The 15,349-nt window shown below is 35.4% G+C and overlaps 1 protein-coding gene across 1 annotated transcript; it reads left to right on the top strand.

Annotated features, from left to right (window-relative positions):
• Positions 1-2,023: 2,023 nt before the first annotated feature.
• Positions 2,024-11,725, top strand: BET1 (Bet1 golgi vesicular membrane trafficking protein). The gene is made up of 4 exons (XM_039878076.1): positions 2,024-2,205; positions 6,449-6,573; positions 8,883-8,939; positions 10,561-11,725. The coding sequence occupies exons 1-4, from the start codon at positions 2,187-2,189 to the stop codon at positions 10,714-10,716; spliced, it is 357 nt and encodes a 118-aa protein (XP_039734010.1). The 5' UTR covers positions 2,024-2,186; the 3' UTR covers positions 10,717-11,725.
• The last annotated feature ends 3,624 nt before the right edge of the window (positions 11,726-15,349 follow it).

Raw genomic sequence — 15,349 nt, forward strand, 5'->3', positions numbered from 1 at the left:
TTTTAACTATATTTTATTCTTATATTTCCCTACTATGTAAAAGAAATCGTTTATAAGAGGACGAGTACATACTTAATTTAAGTAGTCTATTTTAGGAAATTTAACATTAGATTTAAAAAAATATTTATAGAAAAAAAGCCTTCTTTAAATAAGATGATTTTTCTGACATGTTTTGATTATAGAGCATGTAGTTTTTACAAAAGAAGAGACTGCTATAGATCACAAGGAAGAAAGGCTTGTCATCATTTCTCTTACTGAAGCTTCGGTGTTTATTTTCAGTAATTGTTCTTGATGCAATCCTCATGTAATTCCATTGCTTTTAAAGAAGGCTGATTTATTTTTATGAAAACTGTTTTCCTCTCAAAACGCTATTGGATTAAGCTTATTTCCCAGGTTAGTAACTTTTATTAAAATTTGTTTTTGTGTGCGTTTTACAAAAAGAACCTAAAGGCAAAGATTTATCTGCCACTGCTATGGTCAATGTTTATGCTGAGAAACTATGAGGGAAACAATCAGAGACTGTGTTTTCAGAAATCTCTAGCATGGAGATTATTCTACTATCATACAGCAGCAACAAAACCATGAATGCTCAGTGGTTTTTGAACATTTACTGTATATATCGGATTTTTTAAAAAAGGTTTTATTTAATCCTCACGATAATCCAAAAACAAAACGAAATTCTAGGACTAGCTTCCATTCCGTAAGTACCCTGCCAACAAGCTTTTAAACCCTTAGGTCGGCACATTACCATGTGTAAATAGTATCTTAGTATCCTCTGTGTAAATTTAAAAGTCTAAGTGAGGTAGGAGTTACATCAGGACCCCTCCCTGGAGCCACTAAAATGAAAAACAGTCTTGAACAATTGCTTTGACGTAGTGAAGCAGTTTTGTAGTTTAAAACTTCCTGCTAAAGTGGAAAATAAAGGTGATAAAGTCCCCAACATAGGCATGAGCAGAAGGACACTTGGTGTGACCTAGAATTCACCTTTGCTTCATTATACGATCATTATAATAAATTAGCATTGTTTTGACGGGTTAAAGCTGTATCCATCATGCATCTGACACCAGGGCAGTTCTGAAAAGCCAAACATGGTAAGAAAAGGGGCGTCGCCTTAATTCTGGAAAAAAAAAAATCCACCTACTTTCCTTAAAGTAACCATTCAAAATCATGAATATTCCACCCCTTATTTAGATTAATGTATAAAATCCCCAAAACCCTTGATCCTGCCCGCTCTCCTATCTGAGGGTGTATTTTCGCTTGGCAGAAGTCTTTGGGGTTGACCACTTTGGGCAGCTTGCTCTCCCTGTTGAGGGTGAGCTTAATTTGTCTTCAAGGATGACTGCTCCCGTCGGCCTATTCTCTCTTCTAAAAGTGTACTTTTGCTTTTAATAAAGCTAGCTTGCATACAATCAATTTCTGGGCGTCTGCCTTCAATTCTTTGTCGACCAGACGCCAAGAACCGAGATCCAGGAATTCCAGGACTCCCCACAACCAGTAACATAAGTGGTTTGGAGGTCCTTGGGTTCCTTAACACCTAATAGACATGATTCTTGCTAGAAATTCAAGCAATCCAGTAACAGAGAACTTTACTAGGTGACTCAGCACAAACTGGTTACACTCTTCCTTATGTGTGATATCAGATACTTGGATAAAGTTTTGACGTTCCCTTAACTGACTCTGAAGGTTATAAGGAAGTAAGAAGCAGCATCAGGAAAAATAAGTCAACCATCCTCTCATGGTCTGGGAAGGGCAAATCTACAGGTTAAACTTTGGGGCCGACAGGCTGAGAGCAAGGTACTTCGGGGACTGAGGGAGGCCGCAAGCCAAGCAGCAAACATCCAGAGTCGGACACCCGAAACCCCAAGTCAGAGTCCCAGTAGAGTCGCAGTAGAGTCGCCCCTACTCCGGAAGCCCCGGGAGGTTTCATGCCACGCCCCGGCCACGCTCCCAGCTTCCGCAGCGAACTACATTTCCCAGAATGCTATTCAATCCGCCTCGCAGAGCGCCGTAAGCGCCCGGGTGACGCCATCAGCCCGCGCGTTGTTTAGACTCTACTGATGTCGTGGCGCTTAGGGAAAAGAAGTTGGTGTTTCGCCGGATCCTGGTCCTGAAGACGCGGTCTCGGTTACCCCTGGCCCGTTTCTACCCACCCCTCCGCCCGCCTTTTCCCTCCCTTCTCTGGCAGGATGAGGCGTGCAGGCTTGGGTAAGAAGAGGGCTGAGATTCGAAGTTCGGGGCCCCTGGAACCGGCTGTGCTGGGCGCAGGGACACGGGAGGAAATTGGACCTGTTTTTAGTCACTGGAATCTAGGCCAGAAAGGATATGTCGAGGGGTCTTTGGAGGCGGTACCAAGTAGAAACACATAATGTATCCTGGATTCTAGGATTAAGTTTAGTCCCAGGGTTCTTTCAGTCTCAGGTTTGGATGATAGGTCTAGAGGGAGTAGTGAAGGATTGAGGGTGGAGTATATATATACAGGTGCCAAATCAGCAGACAGGGTTTTCAGTGTTATCGATTGAGCGTGATTATGGAAACTGCTCGTTTCCCTAAGTCTTGCTTCGATTTCTTTTTTTCTGCTGGCCCTGGATGTTAGTTTCTTCAAAAGTGAAATTTGAAGAACGTTCATGCGAAACAGTAATAATAATCATGTTAGTCTGATAACAGTGAGTTACAAAGGTAAATGTACGTGTCATTACTGTTAAAGGCTGTGATGTGTTAACATCTGGGTCAGAGGCCATTTTACCCAGAACATATCTGAGTCTTGTTCCTCTGTTAATGCAGTAGAATGTGGTAATCCTTGACGACTTAGATCTTGTTCTTGACCTTTTGGCTTAGGAAGCAGGTTCACCAAGCAGCGGGAATAAGTTAGGCACAAGGACTTTTAATGGGCCATTATAATGCAGAGCTATTAAAACAGCATTTTCTGGTTCTGAAATTCTTTATTAAGAGACAGCTAAAAAAAAAAAAAAAAGGACTTCTAAATCAGTGTACAATATACCTGAGAAAATATATGAAGTATTTGAAAAAAGATGTTGCTTTTTTAAAATTATTATGATTAGATGGAAAAAAAAAGTTTTCAAAGTGTCAGTTTAAAGTTGGTCAAAGTTGTCAGTAACTCGAGACTTGTACATTGATTAATAAATGGTAATATGAGAAATAGCTTTTGAAAAACATAGTTTTTATGAATTGTTGGATCATAGACGTTGGCCAGGTAAATCGTAGAGAAAAAATAATTTTGAGCAAGTTTACTTTTATATGCCTAAATGTTTTTCCTTTGTATCATTACTAATGATAACAAACATTTATTGTGTACCTACCTTAGTAAGCTCCAGTTATACAGCCCTTTGTGGCCCTGTGCGTGCTCGCTAAAGCGAGAGTAGGAACATGTTCAAAGATAAATTATAGTACAGGGTGATAGTTATACATCCAAATACCAGATAAATTCTACAGATAGTGAATATCTAGGGATTTGTGGAGACATAAGGAACTTGAACTAGAGCTTGAGTAATAGAGTATGTGAGAGGTAAGTTCCAGTTGGAAGGATGACACACATACTCCCCCAAAAGTCGTAGGACTAGAATTATGAATGATGTGTCAAAGAGATTATGATTAAGCCAGTTTGGTTGAAGTAGGAAATGTGGAACCAGAATCACCACATTGTAGAGATCTTCGAGTTCCAGGCCAAGGAATTTGGATCTTACCAATAGGCCCTTTGGCTCCTTTGAATGTTTTGTGTAGCAGTGTGCCATGATAGATGACAGGAAAGAGACTCGAGAAGTGGTGGTTCTCAGCCCCCACTGAATATTAGAATCACCTGGAGAGTTTTTAAGGCATTGATACCTGGACCCCAGCTCAGACTAATTAAATTAGAATTTTTATGATAGAGCCTTTACTTTTTAAGCTCCCTTGTAGTTAGGAGGAAAGGTGGTTATCTAGATGTCTGTTGCTATCATTTACATTGGTGTGATGTGATGAGGGCTTTTTATTTTTTAATTTAGCTTTTTTTTTTTTTTTTAAGTATCAGTGTGGAATTTTAAACTTGGGATGAATAGTGAATCTAATGTGAAGAAGTTGCCATATTTCACATGCATCTCTAAATGATTTGGCTCAGTTATTAATAGAAACTACCCCCCAAAAGTAGCATTTGTGTAAATGAACAATGGCTGAGGATGGATGACTTTGGCATTCATCAACTTTCCTACAACTTTTCATAACAATAATTCAGACAAAAAGAAGTAGCTAAGTTTGGAATAGCAACTCTTAGCATTTTATTTGATTTTTTTTCTTTTTATATTGGATGTGGGAGATAGTGTAAGGGAATTATAAAACTCTTAATAGAGGAAATGTGTATTTGTAAGATTGCTGGGCAATAAAACGAGAATTTTGCTTTTAATAAATGGAACAGTATAGAACTCAAAAATTAAAATTAAGATAGGCAAAAGAGCAAAACAAAGAAAATAAAGCAAATAGCCATTAATTTACAAATAGATTCCTTGGTGGTTGTCGAGGTACATTCATAACCTTAGTCAAAAAATAAGACATTTTTCTCTTTAAGGATTTTGGTCCTTATTAAAGTAGAATATCTTTGATTGTTGGAGTGTTAATTTATTTTTTAAATTATTACTTTAATTAAGTGTAGAAAATATTGTGCCAGTCACTTGAGTTATTTTATAATCGCACATTTGGAGAGCTTTATGGATACTGTGTCAGCAATGAGGGGAAATTTGAAGAATGCAACTCTTTTTCCTCTGGAACATACTTAACCTATTGTGGTTTTTATGGGGGTGGAGATTGTGTCAGCATCTGCTGCATAGAAAGTACTCATTAGGTACAAGGGATATAGAATTATGAGACACTATCTTTGCCCTCAGAGAAGCTTATTATTTCATTCTTGACAAAGGCAGGCACATTCAAAGTTGTTATTGACTGAATAACAGTGAATTCAGATTCTATTCATTTACAAGTATTTATTGAGTATGCCTTTGTGTGTATGTCTGTGCTTGTGTGCATACACGTGCACATTTGGGGCTATACAGCTGTGAGTAAAACAAATTTAGTTTCTGCGCTTGGAGTGGTCTAGAGTGTGATAGTAGTGATACGTACAGCAAAGCCGTAAGGATTCACAAGAGGGAGTTTTGCTTTTCAGAGAAAGTGAGATTTGTGTTATGCCTTGAAAGAGCTTCCTTCAGTGACAGCGCTGACTGCTACCTAACTGTCTTTCTATCTCTTATTGTCACTATCACTCCACCTACTCTCTGAGCTTGAGAAACCTCTAGTTTCTATATCATCCCTTTCCCCACATTCTCAGGCCTCTCTTGAAACTACTTCAATCCTTGTCCAGTCTAGACCACATAATTCATACGTTTAACCACTCTTTTGGCAAGTAATCTCAGCCTTTCTTGGGTTTCTGTCCTTTTGCAGCCCCAATGCTGTAAACCTCCAACTCCTGTGTAAGCCAATCATCCAGCTTCTCATGGGCTAACTTAGACTCTTCTTTCACACAAACAGGAGGATTGAAACCACTACTACATATTGCCTCAGCCAGCATTGTTTTATCCCCCTGGTAATCCTGTATAGTCCTCGTCAGTTTCCTCCATTATTTTCTTTACTGTCTTTTTCAAATGATTACCATTCTTCAGAGGCAGGCTTTTCTCTTCTTTTACTGAGAAAATTGGTGGTATCAATTGTTTTTTAAAAGTTAAATGATACCCTCAACTATGTTTCCTCTCAATCCTCCCAACAACATTTATCTAGGTATTCACTGTTCAAGGTTCACTCCACCTGTTTGATTGCCTGATGAATATCAAGCACTATATTAGGCAGTGGCCAAGAGTGTAATCCTGTATTCACAATGCTATTTCCTAGAAGGTAAGCTCCAAAGGATAGCATCTGGAAAGAAAATGGATCTGACACATGGTAGTTTCTCAAATATTTGTTGAAGAATGAATGAATTCCTCTCTTAACTCTCAGCTAATACTCTCCATAAATTATTTGAGCTCTCTTCTATTTAAAAGATGCCAATAAAGGACTCTCCCTCTGCCATGAGCTCCCTCTTGCTATATTATCCTCTTTCTCCCTTTCCGTTCATAGCCAGGCTTCTTCAATGGGGAGTTGATGTTACTATTTGATCTTTTTCAAACGTAATTCTATGGAGCAGGAACTGTGTCCTGAATATCCTTATATATCAGTGTCTATTTTAGTGCGTTGTGGGCAATCAATAAGCAGTCAATAAATGTGTATTGAAATGAATATCCTTTGCTTAAGAGAGGACATTAGGATTGTTCTGATTTCTATTTGATTATTAATTTTTAAAATTCATTTGAAGTGTGAATATTATAGACATACGTGGTCTGCAACGCCCTCCAGGGGTCTTTTTCGGTTTTTTCTTATTAAGGTTTCAAAAGTGGCTTGTTTTTGCTATAGCTGTACTTGTGACTGATCCTTGCAGGTGAAGGAGTACCTCCTGGCAACTACGGCAACTATGGCTATGCTAATAGTGGGTATAGTGCCTGCGAAGAAGAAAACGAGAGACTCACTGAAAGTCTGAGAAACAAAGTAACTGCTATAAAATCTGTAAGTATGTAACAGATATAGTTTTACATTTGTATATTAGATGCAAAATATTATATACTTATAAACTACATACTTGTATTGGCATGGTCCTAAGGAATTCAGTTACCCAAATAGTATAGTTCAGTGAGGTCAAAGTACACTCAAAATTTAGACATTTGAGTACGTTAGAAAATGTGGCCAATGAAAACATATGGTACATTCGTTTGTTTTTAAAAACTTAAGCTGTTTTTATGGTTAAATCTAAAATACAATATGTTGTCTATAGTTATGTCTCCAAACAGTTCATCTTCCACCCCCAAGAGGCTCTTCTCTTGACCTTTTCTCCTACTCTCCTAAGCTACAAATCTCATTTTTTCCCACTTCTACCTTTTCTGTCACACCAAACACTGAGTCTTCTTTCTACTGTTTCTCTCTATTCTTGCTTTTCTATTTCTAATACTGTCCCCTGGTTTTTTACTGGGAAAGCCTCTTAATCTATCTGCTCATAATTTTTTTACATCTTCTATTCTGAACTACATGCTGTCACCACAGTCATCTTTTTAATGTATTTATTAAATTGCACCCTACACTCCAAGAAGTCTTCAGTGCCCTCCCATGATGTAAGAAATGAAGTCCATACTCTGTAGCTTGAACAAATAGGTCCTTTAAAGATTGTCTACAGCTTTTCAGGCCTTATCTCCTGCACTTCCAGAATGTATATATGCTTTCTGCTGGACAAATTAGAGTGCTCTCTGTGCCCTGTGCACTCTGTCACTTTCCTACTCCCATATCTTTGCTCATGCTATCCTTTGCCTCAGGTGTCCTTTCCCTCCCTACATTAGCTCAAGTCTTGCCTATCTAAAAGGCTGCACTTCACACCCCTTCCCTCCTCCAGGCTTTACCTGGTTACCACATCATAAGTAACTTTCCTTTTGAACATCAGACCATTTGTACTATCACTTTAGCACTTATTGCATAGTGATCTGCATTGGAATTAGTTATATGTACAAGAAGTTTACCAGAACATAGGATTTTCTGTTGTATTTATTTTTATATTTTACACAGCACCTAGTATAATTCCTTATCAGTTGTATTGAGTTAATATGTATTAAATAAAAGGAATTTTAAAAAAGATAATTTTAACAGTGTACGTGATTGATTATGAATTATAATAAACATGCTATATACTTTTAGAGCATTAAGTAGAAGCTCATGTTACCAAAACTTAATTGATATTTCACTAGTCTTGGAAAATAGAAGTGTATTTAGCCTAGAGATTATTACATTCTTAACGACTATTGTTTTCAAAGTCATATTTAATCAAAAGGAGTTGTCTATGAACTAAACAATATTATCTAATGTTAATAATTTAGAAAACATTTAGAAGGAATTAGGAATTAAATGAATTTTTTAAAAAAACTCTGATGTTGATAATTTAGGCTCCTTGTTAGAAGAAAGCTTTTATCCCCTAAAAACATCTTTCCTTGGCATGAACGACAGTTGTAATCAGTAGTTAGGTGATTTGGACCACCAAGCTTTATTGTTGCTTTATTATCTCTGAATTGTTCAATTTTGGGGGAAAACTCAGATTATGATCTATATAATTTTAGTATGGTTTTGTCAACAATACCCCCATATGCTTTTCACCCAAAATAAGATGAAAACAATATTAGCGATGGTTTGCCAAGATTTTTAGTAGAGTTCATTTTTAGATATATTTGTCGTAGATAGGTTTTGGTTTGAATAGCAGCCATAATCACAGTAAATATTTCTTTTGGGCTTAGCCTCTTTTCTGCATAGCTTTGGAATGTGGATAGCCTAACTTGTAAAATTTTTTCTAATTTAGTATATTTTAAAGAAAAAAATACTTTTAGAATTGAAAGAAATACTCAGTATAGGTATATATTCAAAGTTATATCACATTTCAATATTTGGATTGGAATTGATAATACAGGTCTTGTATATACCTTTTAACATTTAAAGAAGGCAATATAAAGATAAATGCTGCTGAGTAAATGCTATAAGAATTGAGAAAAGCATGCAAGGACAAGAGAATCAGAAGTATGTACCAAAATTGAAAGATATAATTGAATATTAAGATAAAATCAGAATGAAGAGCAGGGAAACAATATCCTCATTGGGAAGGAGTAGAAATTCTAAAAATATTTTCCATTAATTTTGGTGGAAATTATCAAAAGAAAAGAGTAAATTTTATATTTCTAGAATACAGTTTTATTTGAGAAAATATATACGTTTAAAATGGCATTGTTTTTGCTTTATAACACTTAACTACCTTTATATGAGTAATAATGTATATGCTTTCTTTATAGCTTTCCATTGAGATAGGCCATGAAGTTAAAAGTCAAAATAAATTATTAGCTGAAATGGTAAGTGGGATTTTAAGTTTAAGAAATTTGATCTAATATTCTCAAATTTAGTGTTAATCAGGAATGTTTTAATTTTCATCTATTTTGAAATAGATCTAGAGATCATAAGTCCTGGATTTCCATTTATTTATATCTAATTGGTTTGAAATAACTACAAGGTTTATTTTTGCCATATTTTTACGTTCTTCATCTTGCCTAACACATATAAGTAGGAGGAGGAGGTGAAAGCCAATGTATCTTTAATCCTGTGTTTAGAAACACTGTTAAAGACTCAGAGCAATTGATGATTTTGAGTGTTCTTAAGAGATCTCAATGGATATAGACTACCAAGTAATCAAAAAGCACTTTACATCCAATCAACCAAATATCTTGCACCTAATAAAAGCCAATTTCTTTTGCTTGATGTCCTAAGGATCACTTCTGAACAAATCAATAACATTTAAACATCGTAACATCTCAGAGCCTTTTATCTGTAGTCCAAACAATCTCAGCAACATTAGAGCCTTTTCCCATTCTTTGTGTTTATTGTGGATGTCACACTTCTCCAGACTTTCCCTAGTTTCTCCACATGCTTTTAAAATTGTACTGTTTAAAAATGAATATGGCAGGGTGGGGTTTGGGAGATAGGTAGCTCTGCTGCTAAGTGGGAAAAAAATCAAAGAGGTTAGAAAAGCACTGATCTAATAATAATAAGAGGAATATGACATTGAAAGCAATGTTCCTGTGAAGGTTGTGAATTAGAGTCATGTGGAGAAATTTCTGAAAATATTTGTACCTGGTTCTTACTCTAAATATACTGATTCAGAATTTCAAGGGATAGAGCTTAGGTATATGTATTTTGAAAAAAGCATTCCAAATGATTCTTCTCATGCATAACCCTGGTGAAGAACTACAGATATATAAAGTGCTTCAGCTACATAGAGCCAGAGCTATACAACGGGGCTTTTGTATAGGGCCTTTACCTCTCAGGATATTGAGATTTCTATGAAAGTGCAATATTTATAACTCCATACCTAGACTACACTATTTCTAATCCATGTTAGCCCTCTCATCATTAGGACTTTTCCAGCTATGTTTTAATATGGTAGTTTTTCCCCACGCATATTTGTAGTCTTTACACACATTTTTACCACTTCTACATGATATTCTCTTTTAATAGACTCTATTGTTCTTCAAAGTTAGCTATCTAAACTTAAAGGATCTTTAAAGGTACATTTAACTGCTAACCATATTAAATTTTGGACAAATTGCTGTACTGAGAAGCAACCAACCATTTGTCCTTTGAGAGCATGCCCCAGCAAAATGTGGGAAGAAACCTGTATGATAGTAGACAAACTGCTTACCTTTATTGTTAAGAGTTTTTAATCCTCATAATTGGTATTTTTAATTACCTTGGGGCTGAAAGACATATTTGTTGGCTAATGAAAGAGCTTTTTGTTCATTGAGAGAATTACTCTGTTTTGTATGGAATAATCAGGCTGATTACCTAAATTATAAAGACTCCTAAATTAACACTAAAAATGTCATTAAAAATATTCTGATAACAATATATTCATTCAATGTGCATATGAAGAGTATTAGAATCTAAGCATTATATATTGTTTTTCACTTTTCCTCATAGGATTCACAGTTTGATTCTACAACTGGGTTTCTAGGTAAAACTATGGAAAAACTGAAGATTTTATCCAGAGGGAGCCAAACAAAGCTGTTGTGCTATATGATACTGTTTTCATTGTTCGTCTTTTTTGTCATTTATTGGATTATTAAACTGAGGTGATACAAGTAAGTGTGAGTTTGGAATTTGTTCCAACTTAAATATCTTGGAGTACCACTTCAGTAAAAAATCGGTATAAAAACATTCCTAATTTTCAAATACTATGGCTTTTTCCATAGAAGATTACTGAATTTTACATGTTTTATAAATCATATTGGATAATACAGTACTCTTTGAATACTGTTTTTTAATGATTCATTTTTGCCCCTATTTTCAGGGGTATTGGGTTTGGCCCTGACAATTGTTTTTCTGTTGTTTGCTGTCAGATTAAACAGTAGTATAACATTCTGTTGTTAGCATAAATGTTAGGTTTATGTTCCATGTAAAGAAACTTTGCGGCAGAATTACAGAATGCCTGGAGCTCCTGAGGCTGAGCTCCTGAGGCAGTGAACAAGTTTCTGATGGAATGGTACATGTATTTCCTGAACTGCCATCTACCTTAATGATGTACTCCCCTTTCCTCCTTTATTTGGTTAAAATTGTACGTGGATTTCTTTTTACATATAATTTTCTAATAATTTTTGATGATATGACTCCTCTTTCCCCTTTGCCCAAGGACCTCATTCTTTAATAAAGCTTTTTCTTTTGGCATATTTCTAGTAGGGGGCAAAACAAATGTGTACTGGTATAATTGTTTTATATTAACTTTATACATACTATTAACTTGGCTTATAATAGTTTTATGATTTTAGCTACTTTGGCCATTTGTTATCATTTGTGACAGAATAACGTCAAGCTAAAGTAATTGCTAAGCTCCGAATGGAAATAAAATGTTCAAGAAAATTAATTGCCTCTGTTTTATTATGTGCTCAAAATAGATAATTGAAAGTACTCAGCATTGAACTTGGGGTTAAGAGTATTGTTGTTTTAATCCAGTATATTTGTTTATAGAAAGGAAAATAAAGACTGTTGAGTAGAAAGAAATATTAAAATGTTCTTGAATACTCTGTGTTGCCACTGTTTTGGAATTTACCCATTTATGGGCTCCAAAAATAAATTTTTAATGAATTAAGTGACTGTTGCTTCTTTATTCAAGACTTTTATTTTACATAAACCTGAGAAATGATCCTTAAAACTCAGATTCTGAACAAAATCAGGAAAAGTTAACATATTTATATGATTTCAGAACTCGTTTCAAACAAATGAGATAAATCATGACAAAGTTCAAAAGCCTTTAATTTTTTAAATATTTTTAGTTATAAATCTGTTATCTTTGATTTTGCTGGGTTTGCAATTCCTTTTGCTCATCTCTAATTACCTATCAATTCAGACTATCTTTTCTGGCTGGATTTGTCATTTGTGCTTCTACTTAACATGTAAAAACACTAGAACTAAGAGGGTTTAAGTGACTTAGCATGTAAGAGACAGGTCTGAGATATGATATGAGGGACACCGGTTTGAGTTAAGATGACCTGGGTTCAAATCTCCATTCCTTTACTTGCTCAATGTTCTGGGGCCTTTTTCTTTATTTACATCACTTATTTCATAGGATTGTTCTGGTAAGTATTGGAAAGTGCCTGACACAATCACTCAATATTATTAGTTTTCCCTACCATTAACAGACACATCAGACAAGGGAGTTATTTTAAGGGCTAGACAGTTGGTTTCAAGCTTTGAGGAGATGGGACCCCCAAGTGGAAATTTCTATCAATTAGATTGATTTGTTTTTCAAGAATGATTTAATTATGTACTTTGTGCCAATTATGTGATAGCAGAGCTCAGGGAAGACTTAGAAATCATTGCAATAAAAAAAAAAATTCTAACATTAAAATTGCAAAAAGAAAAGCAGGCCAAAGAAAAATGACTGCAGGATGGAAACAAAAGAATCCACAAGAAATAGACGAGATCAAAGCCTTAGGAAAACCGACGACGACAAGAAAAGGATGGATTTCAAGATTAAGGTTTGGCTATTATATGAATGTATTCGGTAAACACTTCAAATGTTAGATATTATGGAAGAGTTAGGGATTTCATGAAAAGGGGTTGGGATGATGTAAAAGTGGTTCTCATCACTGCATTGTCTAACATTTCTTATTTTGCAATTCTTTTTAAGAAGTGTCTGAAGTCCATAACCAGCATTTCATATCACTCCCTCTTACCATGGCCTTTGCTAAGTAAGATTGCCTGGGACTCTCCAGAGGGGCCTGTCCCTACCCCATCAGGGGTCCTTCTGTTTGGGGACACCTTAGGAAAGAGTACTCCCAGAAATAAAATTTTGGGGAAATCATCAAATATGGAAAAGTTCTAATCCATTTATAATCCTTTATAAGCTCACTGCTAACTCTGAAAAGGAAATTATGGCTATAGTTATCTAACAAGTTGATTATAATATTGAGGCAAAATATTTACATTATAGCTTTTATTCAAACAATGTTAAGACTTGAAGATGTTTGGATGGTGGTAACACTATAAATCCTATATTTTAATTGGTAAAGCAGATTCAGAAAGCAATTCATAAAAATCTCAAATGTCTAAATTTTTCTGCTAAATATCTGGTCCATTTTGTTACAAGTTGGTCCTTGGAAGTGTGTCAACACATTTGCAAATAATAGAAACTATAACTTATCTGCACCATCCCCTACAGACATCAGGTATTGGTATCTACAATGAAGAAAGGGAAAATTACACATATTATTAATATAATTTAAATTAGCATGTAAATTCTTTGATATTTAGCAGAAGATAGTTGTTAAATCTAAAAAAATTTACGGGTTGAAGAAGCGCCAATACTGTCAATACTGTAATAGCTATGTGTAGTGCCAGGTGGATACTAGAGTAATTGGGGGGATCACTTCACTAATTATGTAAATGCCTAACCATTGTGCTATATGCCTGAAAATTAATTAATTAAACTAAGTATCAGAGATAAACCAGAGAGAGAGAGCGATCTAAAAACTAATTGTGGGTATGGCTTTTGGTGCATAGAGTGGATTCAAATCAGAGAAAACCCACAGAACTTTTTTGGGAGCTATGCTAATAAAAGTGACATCACTCTAGATTAAAAGGGACTAAATATTAAAAGATTGGGCCCACAACTTTCTATGGGCAGGAAGCAGGCTGAGAATGTCAGAGGGTGAAGCCAAGGGCCATGGAGCATAGTGAACTGGCATGCCGCCTTCAGAGCAGGCAAACTCTTAATAAGGCCTGCCTCCTGGTATTCACACCTTTGTGTAACTCCCTCTTGAGTGTGAGCAGGACCTGTTACTTGCTTTTGATAAGTAGAGGTGGGGAAAAATCTAAAACAAACATGCAACATTTTATGCATTTGAATTCTGGAGCAGAAAATCCTAGCACCTGCACCCATAGAAAGCTTCTGGTTCTATAAAATAAACTAGTTTTCCTAATTTTTCAGTACTCTCAAATTTCAAATTATATGTATTTAATGTGCTTCCTTGTAGAGAAAGTGGAAGAAGTGCTTGATAATGTGGGTTCATTTAGTCAGTAAATAATTTCATCAGGCCGTACTGATGAATAAACTGGCTAAATATTTACTGGGAAGCAGACTAGGATCATAGATAAGACTGAAAGCTATGAAGTCACACTACCTGAGCATAAATCCTGGCTCCAATGCTCACATTATGATTTTGGGCTGATAGCCTCTCCACCTCAGTTACTCTATTTGTAAAACAAGAATAAAAATTGTATGCAGATAGGAGCAATGCAGTCAGAGGGTTATTGTGGTAATCAAATGATAGTCCCTGTAAAGAAGTTAGAGCTGGCTCCTGGTACTCAATGGCGCTGCCTTCAGGGTGGTTGCTCAGAGTTTTCTATTCAAACTTTTCAATTTTTAATTTATTTTTTAAAATATAATCTACAGTCTACGGCCATGCCCTGAACAATCCTGTCTGATCCCGGAAGCTAAGCAGTGTCTGATCCCGGAAGCTAAGCAATGTCAGGCCTGGTTAATACTTGGAATGGGAGACCACCTAGGAAGACCGGGTGCTGTAGGTGTAAAAAATAAAAAAATAAGGGATTGTAAGCTGACAAGGTCCTTGCAATCGGTGAGGTCAACCAAAGGTTGCCTCGCCCTGCCCTGTCTCCCAAATAAATATATATAAACTACAAACTTTTATAGAATAACAGCATTCTAATATTCAACTTTAAAAAGGCTACTATAATTTTAATATACTTTCTTGAGTTCTTTGTATCTTCAAATGTCCTAGAAAAATAACCAGGAATTTCTCATGTAATAAGGATTAATTAAGTTAAACATGATAGTAAGTGAAAAGGAGGGAAACTATATATATACATATGTGTGTATATGTTATAAAGAGAGAAAAACTGCAACTACTTTTATATTTATATAGCCTTCGACCTAAATTATATTAAACTTTTTTGGAGGATGTGGACATTTAAGGGCAGGTAGTAGAAAAATGTTATATGTTAAGTAGTTTGCTGTTTAATTGAGGTTGTAAGTGTTACTTTATTCAATGTATAGTTTTCCTTTTGTTCCTAGTAATGGAATGATGTATGTTTTCAGGAGATTTAACTAATTTCTAATTAAACAATTCCTACTGGTACTAATCTATGTCAAGTAAACTCAAAATGGGTTATCTTTTCGTATAACCATGAGTACTCATGACAATTTTTTGTTCTAATACTTACTAGAGCTGTTATAAACATATTCCTTTCAGAG

This window comes from Pteropus medius, unplaced genomic scaffold (genome assembly GCF_902729225.1).
Source record: "Pteropus medius unplaced genomic scaffold, Ma_sr-lr_union100, whole genome shotgun sequence".
Taxonomy (NCBI): Eukaryota; Metazoa; Chordata; class Mammalia; order Chiroptera; family Pteropodidae; genus Pteropus; species Pteropus medius.